Genomic DNA, 21325 nt, shown 5'->3' with positions numbered 1-21325 from the left:
CCCCGGTACAACTACCACACGCATATCCTCATGCTTACAACTCTATATGTATATATATATATTTTTTACCCGTACACACACGAGCACCACCTGCTGTGCAACCGTCGCAAGCCCTCACGACCGAGCAAACGTTCGTTAGATGAAATTATTCGACCGTGAATTACAAACTTTCATAACTTTCACTAATAGTCAAGAAAAATCTGAAAGATCCTTCGATCTTGTCGCACAAAAGCTCTTTTAGTCTCAACGATATCTCGTATGTAAAGCAACTCGATCTTTTTCCTACCTAGCTTGCATATTATTCATTAAATCACCACTCTATCAACGAATCAGCTTCATGCAGAGAAAAAAGTAAATTACTGTGTCTTTCCGAAGTAATCGAATCACCGAGATTCCGTGAAAGTTTCATTAGATATTCCAGCAACGATATCGCTGGATAAAGCGAGCTTTCAGGAAACGATCGATCCAAATGTTTCATCGGCCCGTGCCAGAAAAAGAATTGTACCACCCTGAACGATGATTTATCCTTATAGATTCTTTCTTGTTTTTCTCCATTCGATGGATCGATTTAAAAGCACGTTTCCCTCTTAAATAATATATTATGCAAGCTTTAATAATTGCACAGTGTATATGTGCGTCTGTGAAAATAGTTAAACGTATATACGTGTAGCATTAATTGAAAGGGGCCTCGTTGCCCTGTGTAGCTATAAATTGCGACGATTATACAGGTTAATTAAGATTATAGATATAACGTGTCGCTGAAGGTAGGAGGTGAGCCTTTTCTGCTACGATGATTCTCAAGAATCCAAATGTTGCATTTTGCTATTCCCTGCAAAGTATCATTGTCAAGCTATATATATACACGAATAAACTAAACTCCAGCTAAGCGAATAACGAGATACAAACACGATCGATATAGTCCATTAAGAGACTCGGAAAGCTCCTCGAGTTTCATCAGAAACTTTAATTCCTCGCTTCTCCACAAATTTGATAAAAGAGAAAGAATCTCATTGCGCAACTCGCAGTTTGCCTTATTAATTGTTCACCGCTCGCAAGAATCCTTAAGGCTTCCTCGAATACAAATGCCTATATGTACACGCATGCACGCACGAGATGTTTTTCTATACAGCTGACTCTCGCGGAGATTCGCAATTTGCAGAGGAGCGGGCGAGAGTGAACAATGAGATATAATAATGAGAAAAGTAGCAGGTTTGCCACAATTACTGATTAGCAGTTTAAATAAATATTGCAGAGCCACCGATGCATCGCTATGGCCAACGATGGAATTAAGTTTAACAGGCCACATGCGTGTATTATGTATATATACATATGTATTTGTTATATATTGGGTCAATCCCTTTACCCAATACTATGTTATTATTTACACGTCGAACGAGGGTTTGGAGTCGATTCCAGGAAAAAGAGGAAAATTTGAAAATCGAGTGAGTTTGCTTGAAAATCATGAAAAAAGACGAGAGAATAGAGGGAAAACGAGTCGAGCGAGACGAGAAGAAGAGATGCAATGCCAGCAGAGAAGCAAAATGCTAATTCCTAGTTGGGAGAACCCGAGAGGTTTCCCAGCACCTTTTACGGTTTCCCTTTTCTGGCTGCTGAGGCTATAAGCGAGTCAACTATACGCCAGCTCGTCTAACACTGCAGGACAGGGACGATCGGACGATGAAACCAGAGGAAATGATCTTTACCTACCTCCGTTCCTCATCATCACCCGATCTCCTCGTTATTCTCCCTATCCTGTCTTTTTCTACTTGTCAGAAATTACTTCTTTTCAATGATCAATCGCACGATCCTGAAATGTTATTCTTGAGCTTCAGCAAATCATCTAACTAATATTTATAACACTGTGCTATAAATATCTTGTAAATTATATATTTGTGTGTAATATAAACTGTCCAATCAAATATTTTCTCAAACAATATCCACAGCTTCAAACTCTCTTATTTATAGAAAAAAATATGAGTAGAGAGATCAATTTAATTCGAAACAATTCATCCCCAAAAACTTTCAATATAATTATAAGCCAATTTAATATATAGTTAAACTGCTACAAACGATTGCCAATAGTGCGTAGAAACCGTTGCAACGTCTCCCCGCGATCGAGCCATCAACTATTTTCACCAAGCACTTTATTTCATATAATAGTATATATAACTATGAAAATTCTCCATTTCACAATTTATTCATAGAGTATTATGTGCGTATATATATATATATATATAGAGTGTATAGTGTAGCATAGCATATATAGCTTGGCTAGGCCACGCTCCACTACGATCAGCGTAATTCATCATTTTCTCCTCGCTAGTCTCCCTCTCTCTCCCTCTCTCTCTCTCTCCGAACGGTAAGAAGATCTGTAATTTGGTCTAGAGTCTCCTCGACGTCACCTGCTTGCTCAATCGTTTCCATCTTCGAGTTTGATTCAGCGGTTCTTCGGGAGAAACGCGTAAATCCGTTCTCGATGGACGAAAAAAGGAAAGAATTTTTGCGCCAGGAAAGCACGAATCGACCAGATTTTCGAGCATTTTCCTGGTCGCTCGCGAGATAATCCACTGGTGAATTTTAATCGATGCGAAATATTGCGTCCACGTGGATGAATAAAGATCCTCGTGATTTTGGCCGAAGAACGTGGAGAACCCCTGGGTTGAACAGCGATCGTTTAGCGGATAGTTGCGAGTTACGGTGGCAATACTACGGGAAATGCTACATACTCATCGATTCTGGCCAGGCAGAACGACCGTTACGTCCAGCTCTTCTTCTTCTTCTTCTTCTTCTTCTTCTTCTCTTCGTACACAATCTCTCCCACGAGTACTATAGAAAAATATCCAACAATAAATTTCCCAAAGAACTCGATTTACTTTAACCGAAATTGATCCGAATGAAAATTCAAAGTCACGCACATGTGTATATCGTTATATATATTGCATCGAAAAGCCAAATGATTTTGTATATAGTTGGGAAAAGTGAAGGTAGAGTGGGCAAAGGTTGGAGTGGCGCAAGCCGTGATCAACGGAAGCCACCGATACCGTAATGTTCGGGTTTCAGCCAACCGGAAGTAAGTTCCACGTCGTATCGTATGCTACAGCGAGAAGCCAGAGCCTATATAATATAGGTAGGGGAAAAAAGACAATCGGCTACTTTATACTTTCCTCTGCAGTCAGTCAGCCAGCAGGGCAAACTCAATAAATTGATCACGTAAAAGAAACGCACTCGATCTTTTTTATCCGTATGCACGGCCGTACGGTTATTTATTAATTAACACCTGCAGCAGCACTCCTCCCCCCCCCCCCTCAGAGCTCTCTCCTCTCTCCTACCTTCCGCCCTCCAATTAGTCTGCGCAAAATGCCACTGATTCCATTCAACCTGCGCGAGTTTCTAAAACGTGTCAACGATATCCAATTGCAGATCGATTGCGATTCAGTTTTATGGATCATCGCGCTACCGCGTTGATCGGGATAAATTTTCACGGGGACTGTATATATATATCTTACAGGATAATCGGTTATTAACGCGACGACGCGACGGTACAACGTAGTTTAATAAATCTATGAGTATATCAGGCGCTTATACATATATATATATATACATTGCATGTATCCTTGCTGCTTGCGTTACTCGATCAAATGACAATCGGCGCATGCTTATGTAATTGTCAGACCACCACAGAGAGAATGCTGCGCGTTGTGGATCGTTCGAACAATGATGATTGTTCGTACAGAGTGAAAAGAAGCTCGGAATCGCCACGTTTCTCGATTGCGTCCACTTTTCTTCGTTTCAGCGATGCCGCGCACGTGTTCGGCAATTAATTCTCTTTCTCTATTCTTAACGAGTTAAAATATTAATTCTTCGGCAATAAATCACGCGCGTTTCTTCCCAAAATCAGAAAGCGTTCTTTCGGATCCGGATCTGCGTGGGTGCGGAGGACGTATCAGAAATCACCCAGAGACGGTCCTATAACGATCTTTTTAATTCACCTGATGGAATACGGAATACATACGCACGCGGGGTGTATACAGATGACGCTAACAACGCGCGCGACCGTTTTCTTTCCGAGAGAGAGAGAGAGAGAGAGAGAGAGGGAGCGTCCACCACACACACACACACACACACAGAAACGGTGTACGTACGTGTGCAAGGTATAGACTGGCTGGATGTAAAAGATGTGAGTCTCGCATCACCAATAAAAACCTCTATATAGGGACAAGAATCTCCGAGAGGATGCGTAAGCTTCGTGAAAACTTTTGAAAGCCTTACGTATGACGCGCGTGCGTGCGTGTGTATTAAACTTCTCTCGTGGATGGCGCGCATGAATGCAAGACTCTCCTACTCGGTAAGGGTGTGCGCGGGGTTGTGGATGTATTGTCTTCTCGGCTCCTTTCTCGTATTAGCATAAGAATTCAGCGTGTACCTGATTCGCCTATCAAATACCGAGACAGCTGAATCCGAACTCAAATCTCTTACGTCCCGCGATCACTCGACTCTCCAATAACTACCTTATCGAAGTCCCTCGTATTTTCTTCATTTGGATTTTAATTCCTTAATTATCGATCTGCGATTATACGTAAGGCGATAAACAGACATTGTAATTTTATCGAGAAACGAGTGAATAATTAATTTTGTTGCATATATACGCGCGTTCCAATTTTTTTATTATCGAAATTGAAGCCAATTCAGAACAGAGGGGGGAGGGAGGGGGTGGAGAAAGAAAAGTTTAACGCGGAAGTTAACCCGAGCTCCACTGAAGAATCTATGGACTCCTATACTCACAGGACACGTACGCGATGTGTCCTCGTACACGTTTCTGTATTTCTCATTGGCGTAAGCTACAACGATCAAACTTTTCTCCAGCTACCTTCTTCATCTATGTATGCTCTGCTTGAAAAAGAGCTGTGCCTACGCCAGAAAGTGTCCGTAAACCAAGAATCTGGACCCAATGTGAAAATTCCTCCCGTCAGAAAAACAGACCTAAATGAATTGTTGGATTTTCAGAGGCTTCGTGTACAAAATAAACGAACTTATGTTAAAAAATTAAGAGGCAAGTATCCATGTTTCGTGAAATAATGAAAATTTGAAAGGAGGATGACCGAAGAGCTTCTGTCCTGTACCGCAAGAGACGCAGGAAGATTCGTCGTGCAACAGCATCTTCGTTCTCTCCTCGCATTTCATCGTGTGCTCTACGTGGCTCTTTTTTTTTTTTTGTTCCTTCTAATTTTCTTCTCTCCTCTTCTCTTCTCTTCTACGGTAGGTTCCTCGCGGACGGCCAAGATGACCGCGCGCGCGATCGCATCGGCAGGCCGATCACGAGGCTCGAGCCCCGAGCACGTAACAATTTCTGTTCCTGGGATCGGAGCCGATCCCTCGGCCATTAAACCGCGCGTATCCGCGCTACGTCTTCCTATCCTCGTGTCTTCTCTTCGTCCTCCAGCAGCAGCAGCAGCAGCAGCGAGACTTTCCAAATTCTCGTGCAATTGGAAAAAAGGAGCCTCGGGATATGGGAGTGGTTTTTTTCGAGGATTGCTGAGAGAATATTTTACTCGTGGATTTACGAATGCTGCTGAGTGATGTTGTCAACGTGTAGGTGCGAGACTGCCCAATATAGGCTCGGCAAGAAGATGAGTGCAAGCATCGTGGGGGACGCTCGACGAATAAGGACGTGACGTAGCCATAACTCCGAGCCTCTAAAGGACGTAGCTCCCCTCCCAAATAGCCAATATTCATTAGAGAAACAATAAACGACGTTCCAGCGCTGGCGCGTGATCAGCTACGGATTTGCCAATGATGCCTCATTTTCACTCGGATATGGCCTGCTCGCTCGATCGATCGACCACTATACGCGTTCCCCGCGCTACCTTTCCTTTCCTCTTTCATCGTACCTCTCCACTAAGAAAGCGACCCGATAAGAGATACACACCCAACGAGAAAATACAATTTCAAATCAAGACGTGTTGTTTGACTAGGAAGTTTTTGAACATTCGGATGGAATCAATGATATATTTGTAGAGGCTTTCGATCGTGCAACAGAAATCAGCGTTTGAACACGATCAAAACGATCCGGACAAAGTGGAGTGACGTGTACGAGGACCCAAATCCCGCATTGACCGTGGGACAGACGTTTTATACGATCCGCGAAGTTTCGGTTGGGAAGTCAAGTCCGAAAGGCAAAGAAAATAAAAATAAATAAAGAAGAGAAAGGAGCCTCCGAGAGAAGAAATGTGTCTGTGCTGCGGGGAGAGAATTGGGAAGGATTGAATCTACTATAGGCGAGGGGAAACGAGAGTCGAAGGGGGAGGAACTGAATTGAGATGGGAGATCGATCGAGTGGAGGTGTACGCGAGAATTTCAATTGGGAAGTAAGAGGAAGTTGACGAAAGTGGGATGGAGGAAGATTCGAAGGGGATAGAGGGGGAAGAAGAAGAAGAAGAAGAAGAAGAGGAGGGAGATGTATGGTTGAGCGGACAGAGAGATATTGAAATGTGAGGCACGTTTCGCTACGAAATCTTGGATTCTATTAGCGGAGAAATTATAACGGATTGACGGACGCAGGAGTGGATGCATGGATGGACGGATGGATGGACGGACGGACGGATGGACAGAGCCGAACGGCAGGCAGGCAGGCAGGCGTTTCTTCTATTCGGAGGGATTTCTCTTGAATGGTAAACACAACACCGATCGTTGAATCGCACGCGATGCGACCTCATGCACCAACCAGCACCTTTCTCTACCCTTGCCTCCCAAACACCCCCGTACCTCGTACCACCTTACCAGTCTTGCATGCTAAACTACTTCCCGGTGCGTGCATCGACCAATTCTACAAGATCATCATCATGATTCTTCCTCCGAGTTCCTCCTCTCCTCCTCCTCTTCTTCTTCTTCTTCTTCTTCTTCTCTTCTCGCAACATTTCTCTATCGATCATTCACTATCGAAAGGGAGCGCTCGAGGTTGACATCGATTTCGTATCGAACATTCGTAATTTTTAAAATAAATGAAAAATGTTTTGAAAAAAAAAAAAAAAAAAAGAAAAGCTTCCCTTCCCCGCCTTTTTCGATAAACTTGGACCGACTCTAATGGACTCTAGTTGGCGCTGGCCCCCCTGGCTCTTTGCGCGTTTGCTCAGACTGAGCAAAATCAAGTAATTCGGCATGTAAAATTATTACAGTATTTTTCTACACAAATTAATCATTGTATCGTATAAATTATCTTAGGTGTGTCTAGTACCCGAGGTATGATCAGATTCCTGTAATTATCGTCCATTATTCTCGTATTGATTTATGTCTTAACTCATATTTGTCCGCTTAGAGAACCATGAGCATAAATTCCAATTGGTTATTCGAAGAATCACTGATTCTCTCGAGCGACATCTAAAATAGGTTATATGTATCGGTGAGACATATTTTGCAACAAATTTCTCAAGCAAGCAATACCAATTTTTAAACAATAATGATTAACGGAACTCATTCGACTTCTCGACGTGAATTTAATAATTTGAATAAAAATAATCCTCGCAATGTTCAAGCTAAAAGCACAAGCACGATTTTCAATCATCCTGACATAAGTCAAGTCGCTGAATTTATTAGGAACAAATTTTATTTCATCACTGTGAACGATGAGAAAAAGGCGTTGAAACATTTTCCAAATACACATTTTTTCACCACGGATGAACAATTAATTTATAACAATTTCTACAATGACTTTGGACCCTTGAACCTGGCATGTGTATACCGGTGAGAGATTTGATGAAACGATTATATTCTTATGTTAAATCGACTAATTGTTGATCAATAGAGTAAATATCTTGATTCGCCGCGCACAGATATTGCTGTCAAGTCAACGAGAAACTGAGCAATCCTGATTACAGCGATAAACAAATCGTTCATTACACTTCGCTAAATGCGCAGAACAGAGCAAACGCAGCGTTCCTCGTCTCTTGCTATGCCATCTTGTATCTCAAACAGAGCCCGAAAGAAGCTTTCAAAAATTTGACGATCGCTAATAGCTTACCCTTGAGACCGTTTCAGGATGCCTCGATGGGAGTTTCGATCTACAAGATTCATTTGCCAGGTTGCTTTTAAAGAGACTTTTATTGACATAGAACGAAAATGATCATTTCTCTTCGATGTACCTTTCGCCCGGTAGATTTTCTGAGCGGCATTTACAAAGCTGCCACGTTTGGATTTTTCAATTTTGAAGATTTCGACGTTGAGGAATACGAGAAATACGACCAAGTGAACAATGGTGATTTGAATTGGTTGCTTCCTCAAAAATTTCTTGCCTTTCTTGGCCCTAGCACTGAAATAGGGACAAATTATCATTCCCCTGAATGCTACATTGATTATTTTGTCAAGAACAATATTGTAGCTGTAGTAAGATTGAATAGAAAAGCATACGACCCTGCCAGGTATGTCTTTCAAGAGTGCATTTATTAGTACTTAATCTCTGTCTCTCTATTCAAACATGTCTATGTACAATAACGTAATTTATCGTGCGATATTTAGGTTCACCCAGGCAGGAATCATGCACTACGATATGTTCCTACCAGATGGTTCAGTACCATCCAGAAAAATTCTTAATCAATTTTTGCATGTAGCAGAAACTACGAATGGACCAATAGCCGTCCATTGTAAGGTACTTATTTTATTAACCTTAGGAAAATAATACAAACATTTAAGCTTTGTGCTTTCCATAATTGAGACAAGTATCAAGAATTTATGCTACTGTTGGGTTTCCTGCAAATTACCTATTTTCTCATAGGCAGGACTTGGTAGAACAGGGGCCCTTATCGCAGCATACTTGATAAAGCATTACAAAATGACTGCTAGAGAAGCCATTGCCTGGATAAGAATCTGCAGACCAGGCTCTGTGATTGGCCATCAGCAAACCTGGCTAGAGAATATGGAAAATAATCTGTGGAAAGCGGGTCAACGATACAGGTAAAGCATAGACCTGACGCTATAAAACACTACACATCTTTCCAGTTACAAAATTATCAAAGTTACGTTGAAATACTGTACAATTTTAGAGAAGAACAGCTGGATAATGTTGATATGATAGTGCATCACAGGCGTGGAATATATTCCATTGCTGAGAAATCGGAGAGAAACGTACAATATAAGAGGCACGATCAATGCTCCAGACCTCAGTGTGGTAATTGTTATCATTTGAGCTTATTGGACGCGAATACCGCTTTTCGTATCATTTATACAATTTTTACGACTATTTTAGCATTGGGTGAAGCAGATTTTCAAAACCTCAACAAAAGGAAGTTTACGCGAATTTTCGGTATTACTGCATGCACGATACTTTGTTCTCTTCCTCTTTTCTTTTTGGTTTCTTCTTTTTGTAAAAATTAAGTAGATTTCAGTCAATCAAACTAAACTCACTGTAAAATAGTACTCTGGCAAAAAACAATGCAACCTTTCTTTTTTTTTCAGCCAAATTAAAAAACTTTCATTGCACGCCAGAAGCAACGTACGATAAACAAGAGAATGAAAAAGCAAAAACTGCTGGTTCAATAAGAGGCAGCTTTAAAGAGAATCATATCATTACACAAGGCGATAGATTAAACGAGATAAAATTAAAAAGAGTACAAAAAACCGAAAAAAATAATCCCCCCACGAGTACGTTTAACAAAAAATATACAAACAAATATATTTGACAAAAAAAAGTCCTGCTTTATATTAAGCATCAACGTACTTTGAAATAAAATGGATTATCTAAATTCTTAAAAGGCTTGCACAAAATTAATTTTTAAAATAAGGATATAACAAGTTTCATAACATAATCGGGAGAGGAAGATATTCGTACGAAATCATTTACACAAAATTCTTTTATAATCAATTCGATACAAAATAATTTTTATACAAACTAAATGGCGAGATTTATCTCTGAAAGGGTAGAATCAAACGTATTTTCAAATTTCATGTACGATCAGTATTTCTTAAATACTCTTTTTCGTCAATTAACACTTTCCATTGAATTGCAACAATTATGATTCTTTTACAATTCATTATATTATCGAATAAGTAATATTCACGTGAAATAGGAATTTTATTCCTTATCTTTAAGAGTACCAAAGAATTCACTACTGAACTCTACAAGCCCCTGAACACATTAAAATATTGTTAATAAAATTTATATATACAGTTAATGGAACATAAGAATGCGGCAAATCAAGTATTAATAAACTATAGTAAGCAACAAGTACTTCGCATCGAGTGTGAGAGATAGAGATTTAATTAAATCATCATTTCCATAAATTTTTAAAGACTTTCTTATACTTGTACACTTTTTTTAATTTTCATTATTGCAACGATAGACAAAGCTTTCAAGGGAAAAAAATTTATATGCCACCAACTTATTAAAACTAGCAGCCGTAAAAGGTAGATTAAAGCAAACTTTAATTGTTTATGGAATTTTTCACACATTTTAAGAAAAATAAACTTGAAAAAACCAAAGCTTCTGAGTACACATTGAAACTTGGCATTTCTCGCAGAGTATCGTTAAATATAAGCTACAGTAGACATAAAATGGAAAGTGTTAACCTAAATAAATATTTCTTCTACGGTTCTAACTCTGATCCCTACCATTATATCTTTTTAAAGATTAATAAGCATTACAGTTCTTATATTTGCTGTAAGTTATTAACTAGAAAAACGTGCACAGTACAAGAAACGTATTTGGTTAAATGTACAAAAACATTCTGAGTACAAGAATGAAACACAGGATCACGCTGATTATTCCATAAATTTAATTTAACAATAAAATTCATCACTGAAGCTATAAAACGATCAATTACCCTCTATTAATATTTTGATATTACAAGAGAACGTAGTCAAAAATCACTGCTTATATCAATTTTAAAAAACTTAAAACCCATTATCATTATTATTATTATTATTACTTAATATACATATCATCTATGCCTCCTTTCGATAAAATAACAATTAAAATTAGTATATTAAGATTCTTAAACAATGTACAATATAAATTATCATATATTACATATTGTTAAGCTTCCACTAGATTGTTGTAATTTTCATGATAAATCTTTATATAGAGAGCCATTCATATTCTACTTTTATTGATAGTTTAAATATTCTTGCCTCGTCGACTGGGTTGTCCAGCACACAACACATGTATTATAAAATTCTTTTTATGAAAGTTAAGTATTTACTTCGTCCTAAAAATATTACTGTACGGTTTGTGGTTATTATCCATTACAGCTATTATAAATACTGTAATTATAAGCTATCAAAATTTATATTTTCACTCGTACTTTTTTAATTTTTTTTGTTTTCTGTTTTCTTTCGTTATTGCGCTCACGCATTATACAGTGAACTAGTTTACGCAATATCGTAAAATAAAATTACAACGAAAATCAGAACAGCGTATTAAATTAGATATTGATATAAATATTGCAGATATTTGTACCTTAAAATCCATTTGCTATGATAATTTTGAAGAGTGTCATTGCAAGAGTATTAAGGAAAATTTAAAGCTTACAAGTATGTATATTGTATTATTTAAATGATATCGTTTCTTGCCTGAGCTCTATATGCCATATTCATTACCTCCTACAATCGAAATTTGATAAATATGCTTACTTCTTCGCAAGCCATGCCGGTATGAGAGGAAAACAGTGGCCTTTACACTGTTCCAATTATTATCACACAAACACACATGACCCTCTACAACAGACATATGTTGCAATAAGAGCCAATCGAAAAATTTCCCACCCTTCTCTTAAAAAGCTGCTTGCTTGATGCGCACTTTCTCGATATGGGATTCTGTCTGTATGCCTTGCACCATGATTTCTTTCCTTTACCAAGGTCACGCCGCTCTATACAGCGTAACACTGGCAATGTGTTGATTTGCCATTACCTCGACGATAGCGTCACGGATACCGTAACAGAATGTGCAGCCAAACGGGTTGGTCGTGTTTGTGGAGGATGCTCGGTTTAACACAACGGGCCGTGTACTTGCTCTTAATTGCTCGCTCACTCTATCCCATTTTGTATAGGCAGTGATCTGCGATTAACGGGAACATCGGTATATTTATTATATTATCTATTAGAAATTAAAGTTTTAAAAGATTATCGTATAGCCCAGTGTTTCTCTCAGGGCATTGTGTTTACCGTGACTGGAGAAGGCGAAACGTCTATTAGTTTACCAGACTCCATGGAATTGTTTTCAGGGGGTAATGTTAAAGAGAACTCGCAACGATGATATATGTTAAAATTATAATGCCCTGGGTAATTCGTATGTAACACAAACTTTTTGACACATTGAGTTTTGGCATCAAAGAGAACGTCCTAAAAGTAAGATGAGAGTTACTAAAATGAACATTTGTGTGCGAATAGAATTTCATTGTTCCTCAAAGGATTAAAATTCTTACCAAACCCAATGTGAAATAATTGTAGAAAAAATCAGACCGCCTGATTTTGTCTCGTTTGTGTGCGTGAGGACTGTGAATACGCATCTTATCTTCCGCTTTGTAAAATACGCGAGCTGGCGCGCCAAGAGCACTTAAAACGTCTTCACACGTATCGCCAAATAATACCTACAGTAATAAACAATTTTATCAGATCTTTTATCAGACAAATCTATCGTGAAAAACAAAAATAATTTATAAGGAGATTTACCTCTTTTGTTAAACAACGCTTCTTTGGTTCCAATAAAACACGCGTGACAGAGCTTCCCTCTGTGAAAAGTTGCAACCTAAGTCCTCGGGTTCGATTTTTTTCCCTCATAACTTCGGCTTTCTCCAAATATAAATTATTATGAAAACAAACCTGTAGAAAAAGTTTGATTACTTGCAATTGGTAGAGTCTATAAGAGGGACTATATAAGAGTTAGTAATATAATTTCGATAATTACAAGAGGTAGAGGTGGTGGTGGTGTTTTTAGATTGTGTTCTTCGCTACCATTGCCAGCAGCCATATTACCAACATAAATAGCAGTTTTTGAAACCAGTGGTGAAGTTCCATTTGGAAATTGCAATGAGCCTAAGCCATGCGCATAGCCTGGTTGAAACTTTGAATCAATGGGGAAATAAAAGGATAGTCCTCGAAAATTTAGCACGAAAACCTTTAGAACAGATAAAATTTGGAAAGTAGAAATATTCATTTTATTCTTTCGTTGTTAAAAAGGAAAGGAACTTACTTGCTTATCACTGTCATAAACACCTGGGTGAGTTGCCCCAAACGAATGCTCTATTTGCTCTATGGATGGTAGAACTTCTGGAGAATTAAATGGTAAGCCGCAGTATTTAAGCTTAACCATTTTCATGTTGTATATTTCAATTATCTTGAGCCTTTGTACAACTGGATCAAATATGAGCCTTACCCCATCGTGTGGTAAATTTATTACTAGATCTACGTCTAATGGATTCTGTAATAAAGAGTAATTAGATTACCAAATCTTTTCCATATCATATACAGCTAAATTAATACGTATATGAAAGCTTCTAATACTTACGCTATCACTATAAAGTACCTGTACGCCTCTTATAATGCCCACCTGTGATTGTATAATCGATACAGACTGGGAGAAATGCATACCTGCGAATAGTAACGGAATAAAAAATCAAGCTAGAATTAATCCCATAGTATCATTGGGAACAATTTATCAAAATAATTAATTATAACCTCCAAATGATCTCTTAGTTAGAGAAATACCCTATAACTTGGTTATCATATTTAGAATGAAATTCATATTAGAAGTGATATTTACCACACAAGCCATGGATATATAAACATGTATATGTAAGTGTGTGTGCGTGTGTGTCCAAATGCCTATATATGTACACAACTGTGTAAAATATTAGGAAAATGTTAAGAAACTATCGATTAATTAGCTGTAGCACACGATTATATCGCTCGTTTTTGCTTTAGAGAAATGCGTAATAGTGAATTTCATTACATAATGCGTAACTATGCATTCACATACAATCTCAGCGTTCATTGTTTACACGTGAATGTCAAAGTAGATGTTTACTAATAGAAAGCAATAGTTAAGGTGGGAGATAAAATGACACGGAAGCAGATATCAATAGGCATATTCAGGAAAGTTTCAGAGCCACTGTAGATATCGTTTTGATGAATTTCTTTTGCGTTTCAAAAGACAAAACGCAAAATAAGAGAGTGCAGTGATACGCGATAAGTGTTTCGTCACTTGCCTAAAATAAATTCCCACTGCTCACAGCCGAGGGATCTTTCGGGCACCACTTCGAGTTCCAACATTTTTCACAGTGTTCCTGACTATTAGAATTAAATAAACTACAATTCAGCACGAGACACGGCTCAGAATACCATGGGAAAGGCGTCCTTTCTTTGTCTGCGTATCGCGCCAGTACGAATCACCATAAAGCCATTTTGCTTTCCAAACAATAAACCTCAACAACACCCCTGCCTCTCAACGGCTGGCAACTGTCACAGAACAGCTGATATCCTCGTCATAGAATAGAGTGTATACCCTGGTGGTACTGTGCTACTTTACTGTAACACTGCACAATATTGCGTTTCTCTTTCTTCGCCTTAAGATGGGGCCAAAGTGCTAAACACACACACATACACACACACACCCCCATCTCTTCTCCCTGCTTTATTCTCTCTCGGTTCTCTCGTGTACAATTGCTTACAGTTTCCAGGGAATCTGTACAGATGTCGCGACTCTCTAAATTATAAATTTAAAGCGCGAAAATAGAGATTATGTATTTAGCGCATTAGTCAAAGTAGAAAAATGTTAAAATTAATTGATACTATGGTTCATCGGATAAAGTATGCAAGAATCTTTAATAATTATGTTTATATATTTCTAAAAAATGTTTATCAGTTTTTTTTCGTTAAAAATAGAAGTTATATGCTTTGCAAGTCGACAAGCAGCAGGATAGATATATATATATATATATGTGCGCGTATGTGTGTGAGTTCTCTGAATTTTTTGCTTTGCAATCATTTAGGATGATAAAAGTTGGTAATAAGGAATTCTTGTTATAGGAATGGCTAAATCGTCTCATTCGAGGATGATACAATTTCTACTCTTATTACGAAGTAACAGGGTTAAAGGTCACACTCGATAATAATTCTTTATGAGTTTGCCAACGAGTCGCAGGGGGTTCTTCGTGGCGGTAAATAAATGAAGCAACGTCCCAGCCAGAGCTGCTACAATCTTGAGAAAATATTCATCGACCCGCTCTTTCTTTCATCGCGCATAAATTATAAACATAACAGCCAGCATATAGATCTCCCTCTATTAAATAATAACAAATAGCAACAATTTAGCAACATATTTCGTTAATTGGAAAACAGCGCTGCAGTAAAGATAATACTGCACTGTATCCATGCTTCAATAATATCAGTCGACTCGTTTCATAATTTATTCCCAATTTTCATCAATAATGCGTTTATAACAATGCAGTATATTTTTTATAAACGAAGCCTATTATTAAAAATATATATATGTTAAAATTGAACGAATATTAAAACTCGTTCAATTGACTGTAAATAAAAAAACGAATATTTAAATAGCCAGAGATATCGTTTTCAAAATTACGCGTGCTCAGGCGATTTGGCACAGCATCCGGATCAGTTACCCCCGCGAGTCTTTTGAAATATGATAATTACAGTATTATCGCGCAATCTTAATAAAGTCATAGTTGTCGTTTTACGCAATTAAATGGAAAATTTCAAAGTTGCAGTAGAGAGCATAATTTTCGAATAAATTTGTATAAAATTGAAACGAAAAAAGAATGAATATTATATAGGTGGACTTTTTAAATAATTCGTGGATATTACGAATAAACTATATATGCATTATAGTATATCGATTAGCGTTCAATCGAGCTTTACACAAGGGAGCAAGAGAGACGAGCCTTCGGTTATGCAATAATCTCCGCGATAAGGATTATCAAAGGCCAGAAGGCGAGCCTCCTTATGCGTCAGGTCATAAACACCGTTTGCAGCATTGAAAATCAGATTAACATTTCTCTTGGCGAAAGGTCAATGACCCTCTACAACAAATGTTTTCCCCAAAAAAATGGCTGATTATGGATCGACGAGAGAGCAACCCTAAGATCCTTTCCCTTTATATTGTCCTTTTATCATTCTGTGATTTTTTTTACTGAAAAATACAAGTATGCAGCATCGTATGACATTTTTTCTCGATTCTCAGTGTAAACAAGTGAGATTAAGCTATGTAAAAATTAATCTATAGGAAAAGTGTTTATTCCCGCAGCCACCGGGGCACCTTGCACAACGTATTCGAACGATTAGTAAGATTCCATCCGCGAGCAGCAAATAATTTGAATTCTTCTTCCCTTATTGACTTACACACACACACATGCACAAAGCCTTTCTTTATACAAAAAGGAGGAGCTTTATACCTTCAAGAATGCACGCATTGTCCGCATGCCAATAATTAACGATAACGATCACTCCATCTTTAAACATCAGAGTCTCTGCACGATCATTCTCTTCGTTTGAAATTAATTAATAAATTACTATAATAGTATCAACGTCTGTATAATCGCACACATTTACACTTTACTGTCGCACACCTGCATTTATAACTACAATAATAATCGATCGAGAGTAATTAATATTATACGAGGAGAATTTCCCCCTTTCTTGTAATAATTTCCTAGATAATCCGAGCTTCTCGACAATAGATGCTGCATTTCAACATTAAAAACAGCTTTAAGCTGTCGGCAATTTATGTATATTCCAAGATTATAGTTATCAATACTAGAGTCTCTCTTTTATCATAGTTTAGTCTCCCACATATCATTATTTATTCAATAACATCCGCTATCTATTAATAATAATTTTAAGGAGAGCAATATACAAGAAATTAAGTAAGCATAATAATTTTAGCAGCCCTATTTGGATTTTTTTTCATCAACAGTGTTTCTCTGGTAGTATGGAGAGAATGCAAAATTAACAATGTGCATTTTTCTTCTTGTTTGATTTTTTCATTATCTCTACCAGCAAATGGAACTCGTGTTTATCGTTTAATGTTAAAAACGCGTGAGCCCCTTCATGATACAGAAATCTTCGTATCACATTAAATTGCAAAAGTGCCGTGAACTCTTGTTCTCCGGTGCTTTTCTTTTTCACGAGAGTTTAAAGAAATTTCGCATATTTTTATTCACCAATTCAATGACATTGGGAACTTACTGCAATGAACTCAAACACCTACGATTGACAGCAATAATTTTCAAAATACTTTTTCGAAATAATGACTTGATTAAATTCAACAAGTTAATATAGTAACATGCATATATCTCTAGAGATATGGATAAATTGCTTGAATAGACTTTCAACTATCATACCCGAGATTTATCGAGAAGAGCTAATTAATATTATGTATTTGTTAGGAAATTTTGAGGAGAACATATGTTTATTTGCGAATATAGATATAAACATATTTTAATAAATAGTTTGCGCACGATTATTAAATACATATTGACTTGTTTATGCCGAGTTACGCTCAAGTACGCGAAGAACTTCAGACTCAAGAATACAGAAAAAAAGGGATAATAGTTTTTCTTCATGTTTATAGAGACAAGAGTGACACAAGTACTGGTCGTAGTGCATTTTTGAGAAAATAAATAATATCTATACTAATTAATACCATCGTAGGTACCAAATAGAGACCGTGCACACCAACACAATGATAGCGAAGTGTAAATGTATAACTGTATACGTATAAATAAATTACACTCAAAAACTGCGAAAATTGACCGATAGTTTGCGCTGATAGTATGCATATACACTTATATACATTCTTATCTCACTGTCATTGTATTAGTGTGCACGCGGTCTCTATAAACAATCGTTTATCGAAGGAGCACTCGAGTGTACGAAATATACTTGAGCCTCAAACAATTTAAATGACCTCAGGAAAGTCAGGTGATTCTTGTTATTATTATTGAGATCTGACACAGAATAATTCCTTGCAGCAATCGAAGCTTGCGGAATAATAATTACTATAGTTTGCGGCACATATATATATCAATAAATCATGAAACGTGTTGCAGACACCACATTGCAAAGACGATTATAGAAGAGAGATTTATTATTTGCTAATTAAACCATTGGCGGATGCAATTTACATTATCGTTAATGATTCCAAGAGGGTTTATCACTCTATTAATTATTCTAGAGTTTATCGATTAACAAAGGAGAAATGAATCGGTTCAATCATATATAGGTAACGCGATGATAGTTTTTGCAATGATAGTGAACAGTAACGGTTTATCTAATTAACGTACGAATCCAAAATTAAATTGCAATTAATCGTACACTTGGTTGCAATTAACGAGGAGATTAGTTTAACGTTTAAACCAGTTTTAACTGACTCGATGATAAATCTTGAGTGATCTTTGTATTTCTTAACGAACCTCTCCTTTTTTACTTAAGGCAAATGTTAACTTTCCTAATAATGCTGCAACTATGCACTCTTTTGTTCTTTCCGCATATATTTCGATAATTAATTGAATGGCGCAATTGTGGTAGTGACGTAATGAATCTCCCTCCGGTTAATAGTGAATAATGTCTGGGAGAGAGAGACGAGAGACTACCTTATTCGAATTATTCGATTACCTACTTGAAATTAATAACATTTGCAAAGAAAAGAAAGAAATTATATCATAATTTAGAAAAATGCTGATTTAAAAGTTAAAATCGTAAAAATATTTGACGTCCGATACTTATACTTTGAACTAACAAGACTGTCAGATTAGATATGAATTTATTTATCCGTGAAAAATTTTAATTGAATTAATTTGAATAAACAATATATGAAGACATTTCAATAGATATCCATTTTCTCTCATTAACAAATCTGCATAGGAGGTTCAGGTATTTCTTCTTAACGACATTTGATATTTTCACTCATCGCTCGCATTTCTGTACTGGGCTCCAATTCATGCAAGCCTTGCGAGTATTATCAGACGAATCTCACTCTACAAAGAAAATAAGAATATTATAGTACAGTTAAATATTATCATTATTTATAAGAAGAGTATTAGATGAAATAATATAGTAGTCCAACTGATTATTTTACTTTTTAATTATGATAATTAAAATTATTTTTATTTAAAAATAAAAGCTTTATATAGTTTATACTGTCCATCAATATATGGTATATCATAAAATTATGTACCTTTAAATAAAACACGTCATTTAATTGTTCATGTGTATTTTATTAAAAAAATTTAATTATCTTGAATATTCTATATGAAATAGAAGCGCCTATATTTGTTGAAAAAAAGATTAAATTTTTCATCCATATTTAGCAAGGCTCTTCCTGCGCTTCAATAAATTACTTAATACTGATAGCTCATTGCTCGATGCTACTATTTTTTATTCTGATATAATTAGTCTTTATTAAGAAATATATAAGATATACACACTGCTAGCATCGGCTTATTCCGACCTATCATCCTTTTCTTTATATGCGACCGATCTAATTCTTCGCTCAATGTAAAAAGGATCTTTATAATCGCGTGACGTGTATACGATAAGTTTTTTCCAATGCAAATAATTTTTCTACCGTTGCGAAATGAGAGTTGGAAGTTTATTGTAATAACGAGATTTTGTTGATTTCTATACTTTGATTGACAATAATCTTTTATCGTTATCATGCTGAGATACGAATGGTAAACACCGGTGTTACCTCTTTTATACGGTATTTTGCGAAAATATCACGAGGAGTATATAGCAAACTGCATTCGAAGGCCAAGTTTACGCAAAAGGGAGAGAGAGAGAGAGAGAGAGAGAGAGAAACGCCTGCATTAAATTTTAACGTGAATCACAACATTTGTTAAACTTGTCAATCCCCATAATTTCTTTTCTATATACTATGTAAACTTGAAAATCCATTGCATCCTCGTGTACTATCAGTTTATATATAGCATTATAACTCTAATATCTCCAATCTAGCCCAGTATATCTTAGATTAATCAAAAGCTAATCGCCTTAAAAATGCAAAATACATATTAATAGCATCAAATAATATAATTTTTCATAGATGAGTCAAGATCGAAAAAATGTTTATTCCAATTTCATCAATCATCCACCCTATTTATATTATTCTTTTAATAAATTTAAGGTTCGATGAATGATTAAATTATCATAATTAAATTTATTGAAAGAGGTATAGTAAACAATATTATTGGCAAAAATAAACTCACTACTATACACTCTTCGTCAAGAAAAATATTCACAAATTAAATGATAGAATACTACATATATACTATAAGAAGGGTTTAGTCCAAGTTTGAGATATTTAATGAGAGTAAGAGTCGAGTGGTGAGTGGGAGCGATCGCAAGTGGGAATTACTGCAAGAGATTAGAAAGTGACAGGTGAACTTTTGGTGGGCTCGACTAGAACCGGTTTGGTTGCTGACGAATTCGCTCAGGTGGCACGTGTGAGAGAAGCCCGGTTACGTCCTTCTGTTTTCCGTGTGTATATTCTTATCTAAATATAGTTATATACCTTTCATTGTAATTATTCTTCACCGCTCCTCCTCCTCCCCTGCTCACTTGGAATCTCCCACGAAGTTTTCGCGATACCGACCAATCAGGTTCTCTAATCTCTCTGACATAGAAACGAGCCTCTCTCGACCACATCTTCCTCCCCCCCCCCTCCCTCTTACCTCCTCTAATCCATCGATAATTATTCGTCAATCACTCAAGCCTCTAAAGATCCATGCAACTTTAGATCAGTTATCATTTATTGATCGAATTTTTGCAGTATTTTCCTCTCTCTTTATCATAATTTAATCTTACAGATTACTCAAATTAAATTCAATACAACAGCTGCCCCCCTCTCTCGATCCCAAATGAAAATTAGATTATTCTTTTCGATCTTGCCTCGCACACATCTGGAGATTTACGCACTACCAAACTCATCCGCACCCGGCAACTTCGGCTTTCTTTTCATCAGCTTTATTTCAATATTTACGAATCATTTTGCAACCTTGAGTCTACTATCTACTCGAGGATCGGTTTAATCCCCCCTCTCTAACAGGAATTTCGACTCTTTCGTGTAAACACAAAACAGAATCAATGCTGAATTCTGAATTCCAATATCTTTGGTTGTAATACAGTATTTGCTCGATGAGAAAGGCTTTGATATTACCAAGAAAATATAGAAATAAAAAAGAAAAAATTATAGTCCATATGTGTGTGATAGTCCTATAGACAAACGTTACTAATTTATTAATAGAGAGAAAAAATGCATGCAAAATAAAGTTAATCCACGCAGGATATCGATAATCGAGAGGAAATATAGCAGTTCGATATAGCA

The 21325-nt window shown here is 36.8% G+C and overlaps 2 protein-coding genes across 4 annotated transcripts; one reads left to right on the top strand and one right to left on the bottom strand.

Moving 5' to 3' along the window:
• Positions 1-7453: 7453 nt before the first annotated feature.
• Positions 7454-10486, top strand: LOC136777098 (dual specificity protein phosphatase CDC14C-like). Its single transcript, XM_066733169.1, has 10 exons — positions 7454-7737; positions 7827-8074; positions 8150-8411; positions 8509-8638; positions 8765-8943; positions 9033-9292; positions 9445-9596; positions 10157-10229; positions 10329-10392; positions 10444-10486. Exons 1-10 carry the CDS (start codon positions 7454-7456, stop codon positions 10484-10486), a joined length of 1695 nt encoding a protein of 564 aa, XP_066589266.1.
• Positions 9830-14478, bottom strand: LOC136776671 (PHAF1 protein CG7083). 3 transcript variants are annotated; one of them, XM_066732394.1, is made up of 8 exons: positions 14190-14478; positions 13490-13572; positions 13175-13402; positions 12890-13099; positions 12655-12804; positions 12408-12572; positions 12148-12324; positions 9830-12040 (listed from the first exon to the last, which is right to left on the bottom strand). In XM_066732394.1, exons 1-8 carry the CDS (start codon positions 14251-14253, stop codon positions 11843-11845), a joined length of 1275 nt encoding a protein of 424 aa, XP_066588491.1. In that variant the 5' UTR covers positions 14254-14478; the 3' UTR covers positions 9830-11842. The 3 variants fall into 3 exon arrangements, with proteins under 3 accessions (XP_066588491.1, XP_066588493.1, XP_066588492.1); XM_066732396.1 differs by lacking the exon at positions 14190-14478 and adding an exon at positions 13660-14153; XM_066732395.1 differs by lacking the exon at positions 14190-14478 and adding an exon at positions 13745-14153.
• Between the last annotated feature and the right edge of the window lie 6847 nt (positions 14479-21325).

The sequence above is a fragment of the Prorops nasuta genome, unplaced genomic scaffold, assembly GCF_024137725.1.
Source record: "Prorops nasuta isolate Cenicafe-Biocafe unplaced genomic scaffold, Cenicafe_Pnas_1.2 PNAS00010, whole genome shotgun sequence".
Taxonomy (NCBI): domain Eukaryota; kingdom Metazoa; phylum Arthropoda; class Insecta; order Hymenoptera; family Bethylidae; genus Prorops; species Prorops nasuta.
The sequence above is the reverse complement of the archived record's forward strand: the minus strand, read 5'-3'. Positions and strand labels throughout refer to the sequence as shown.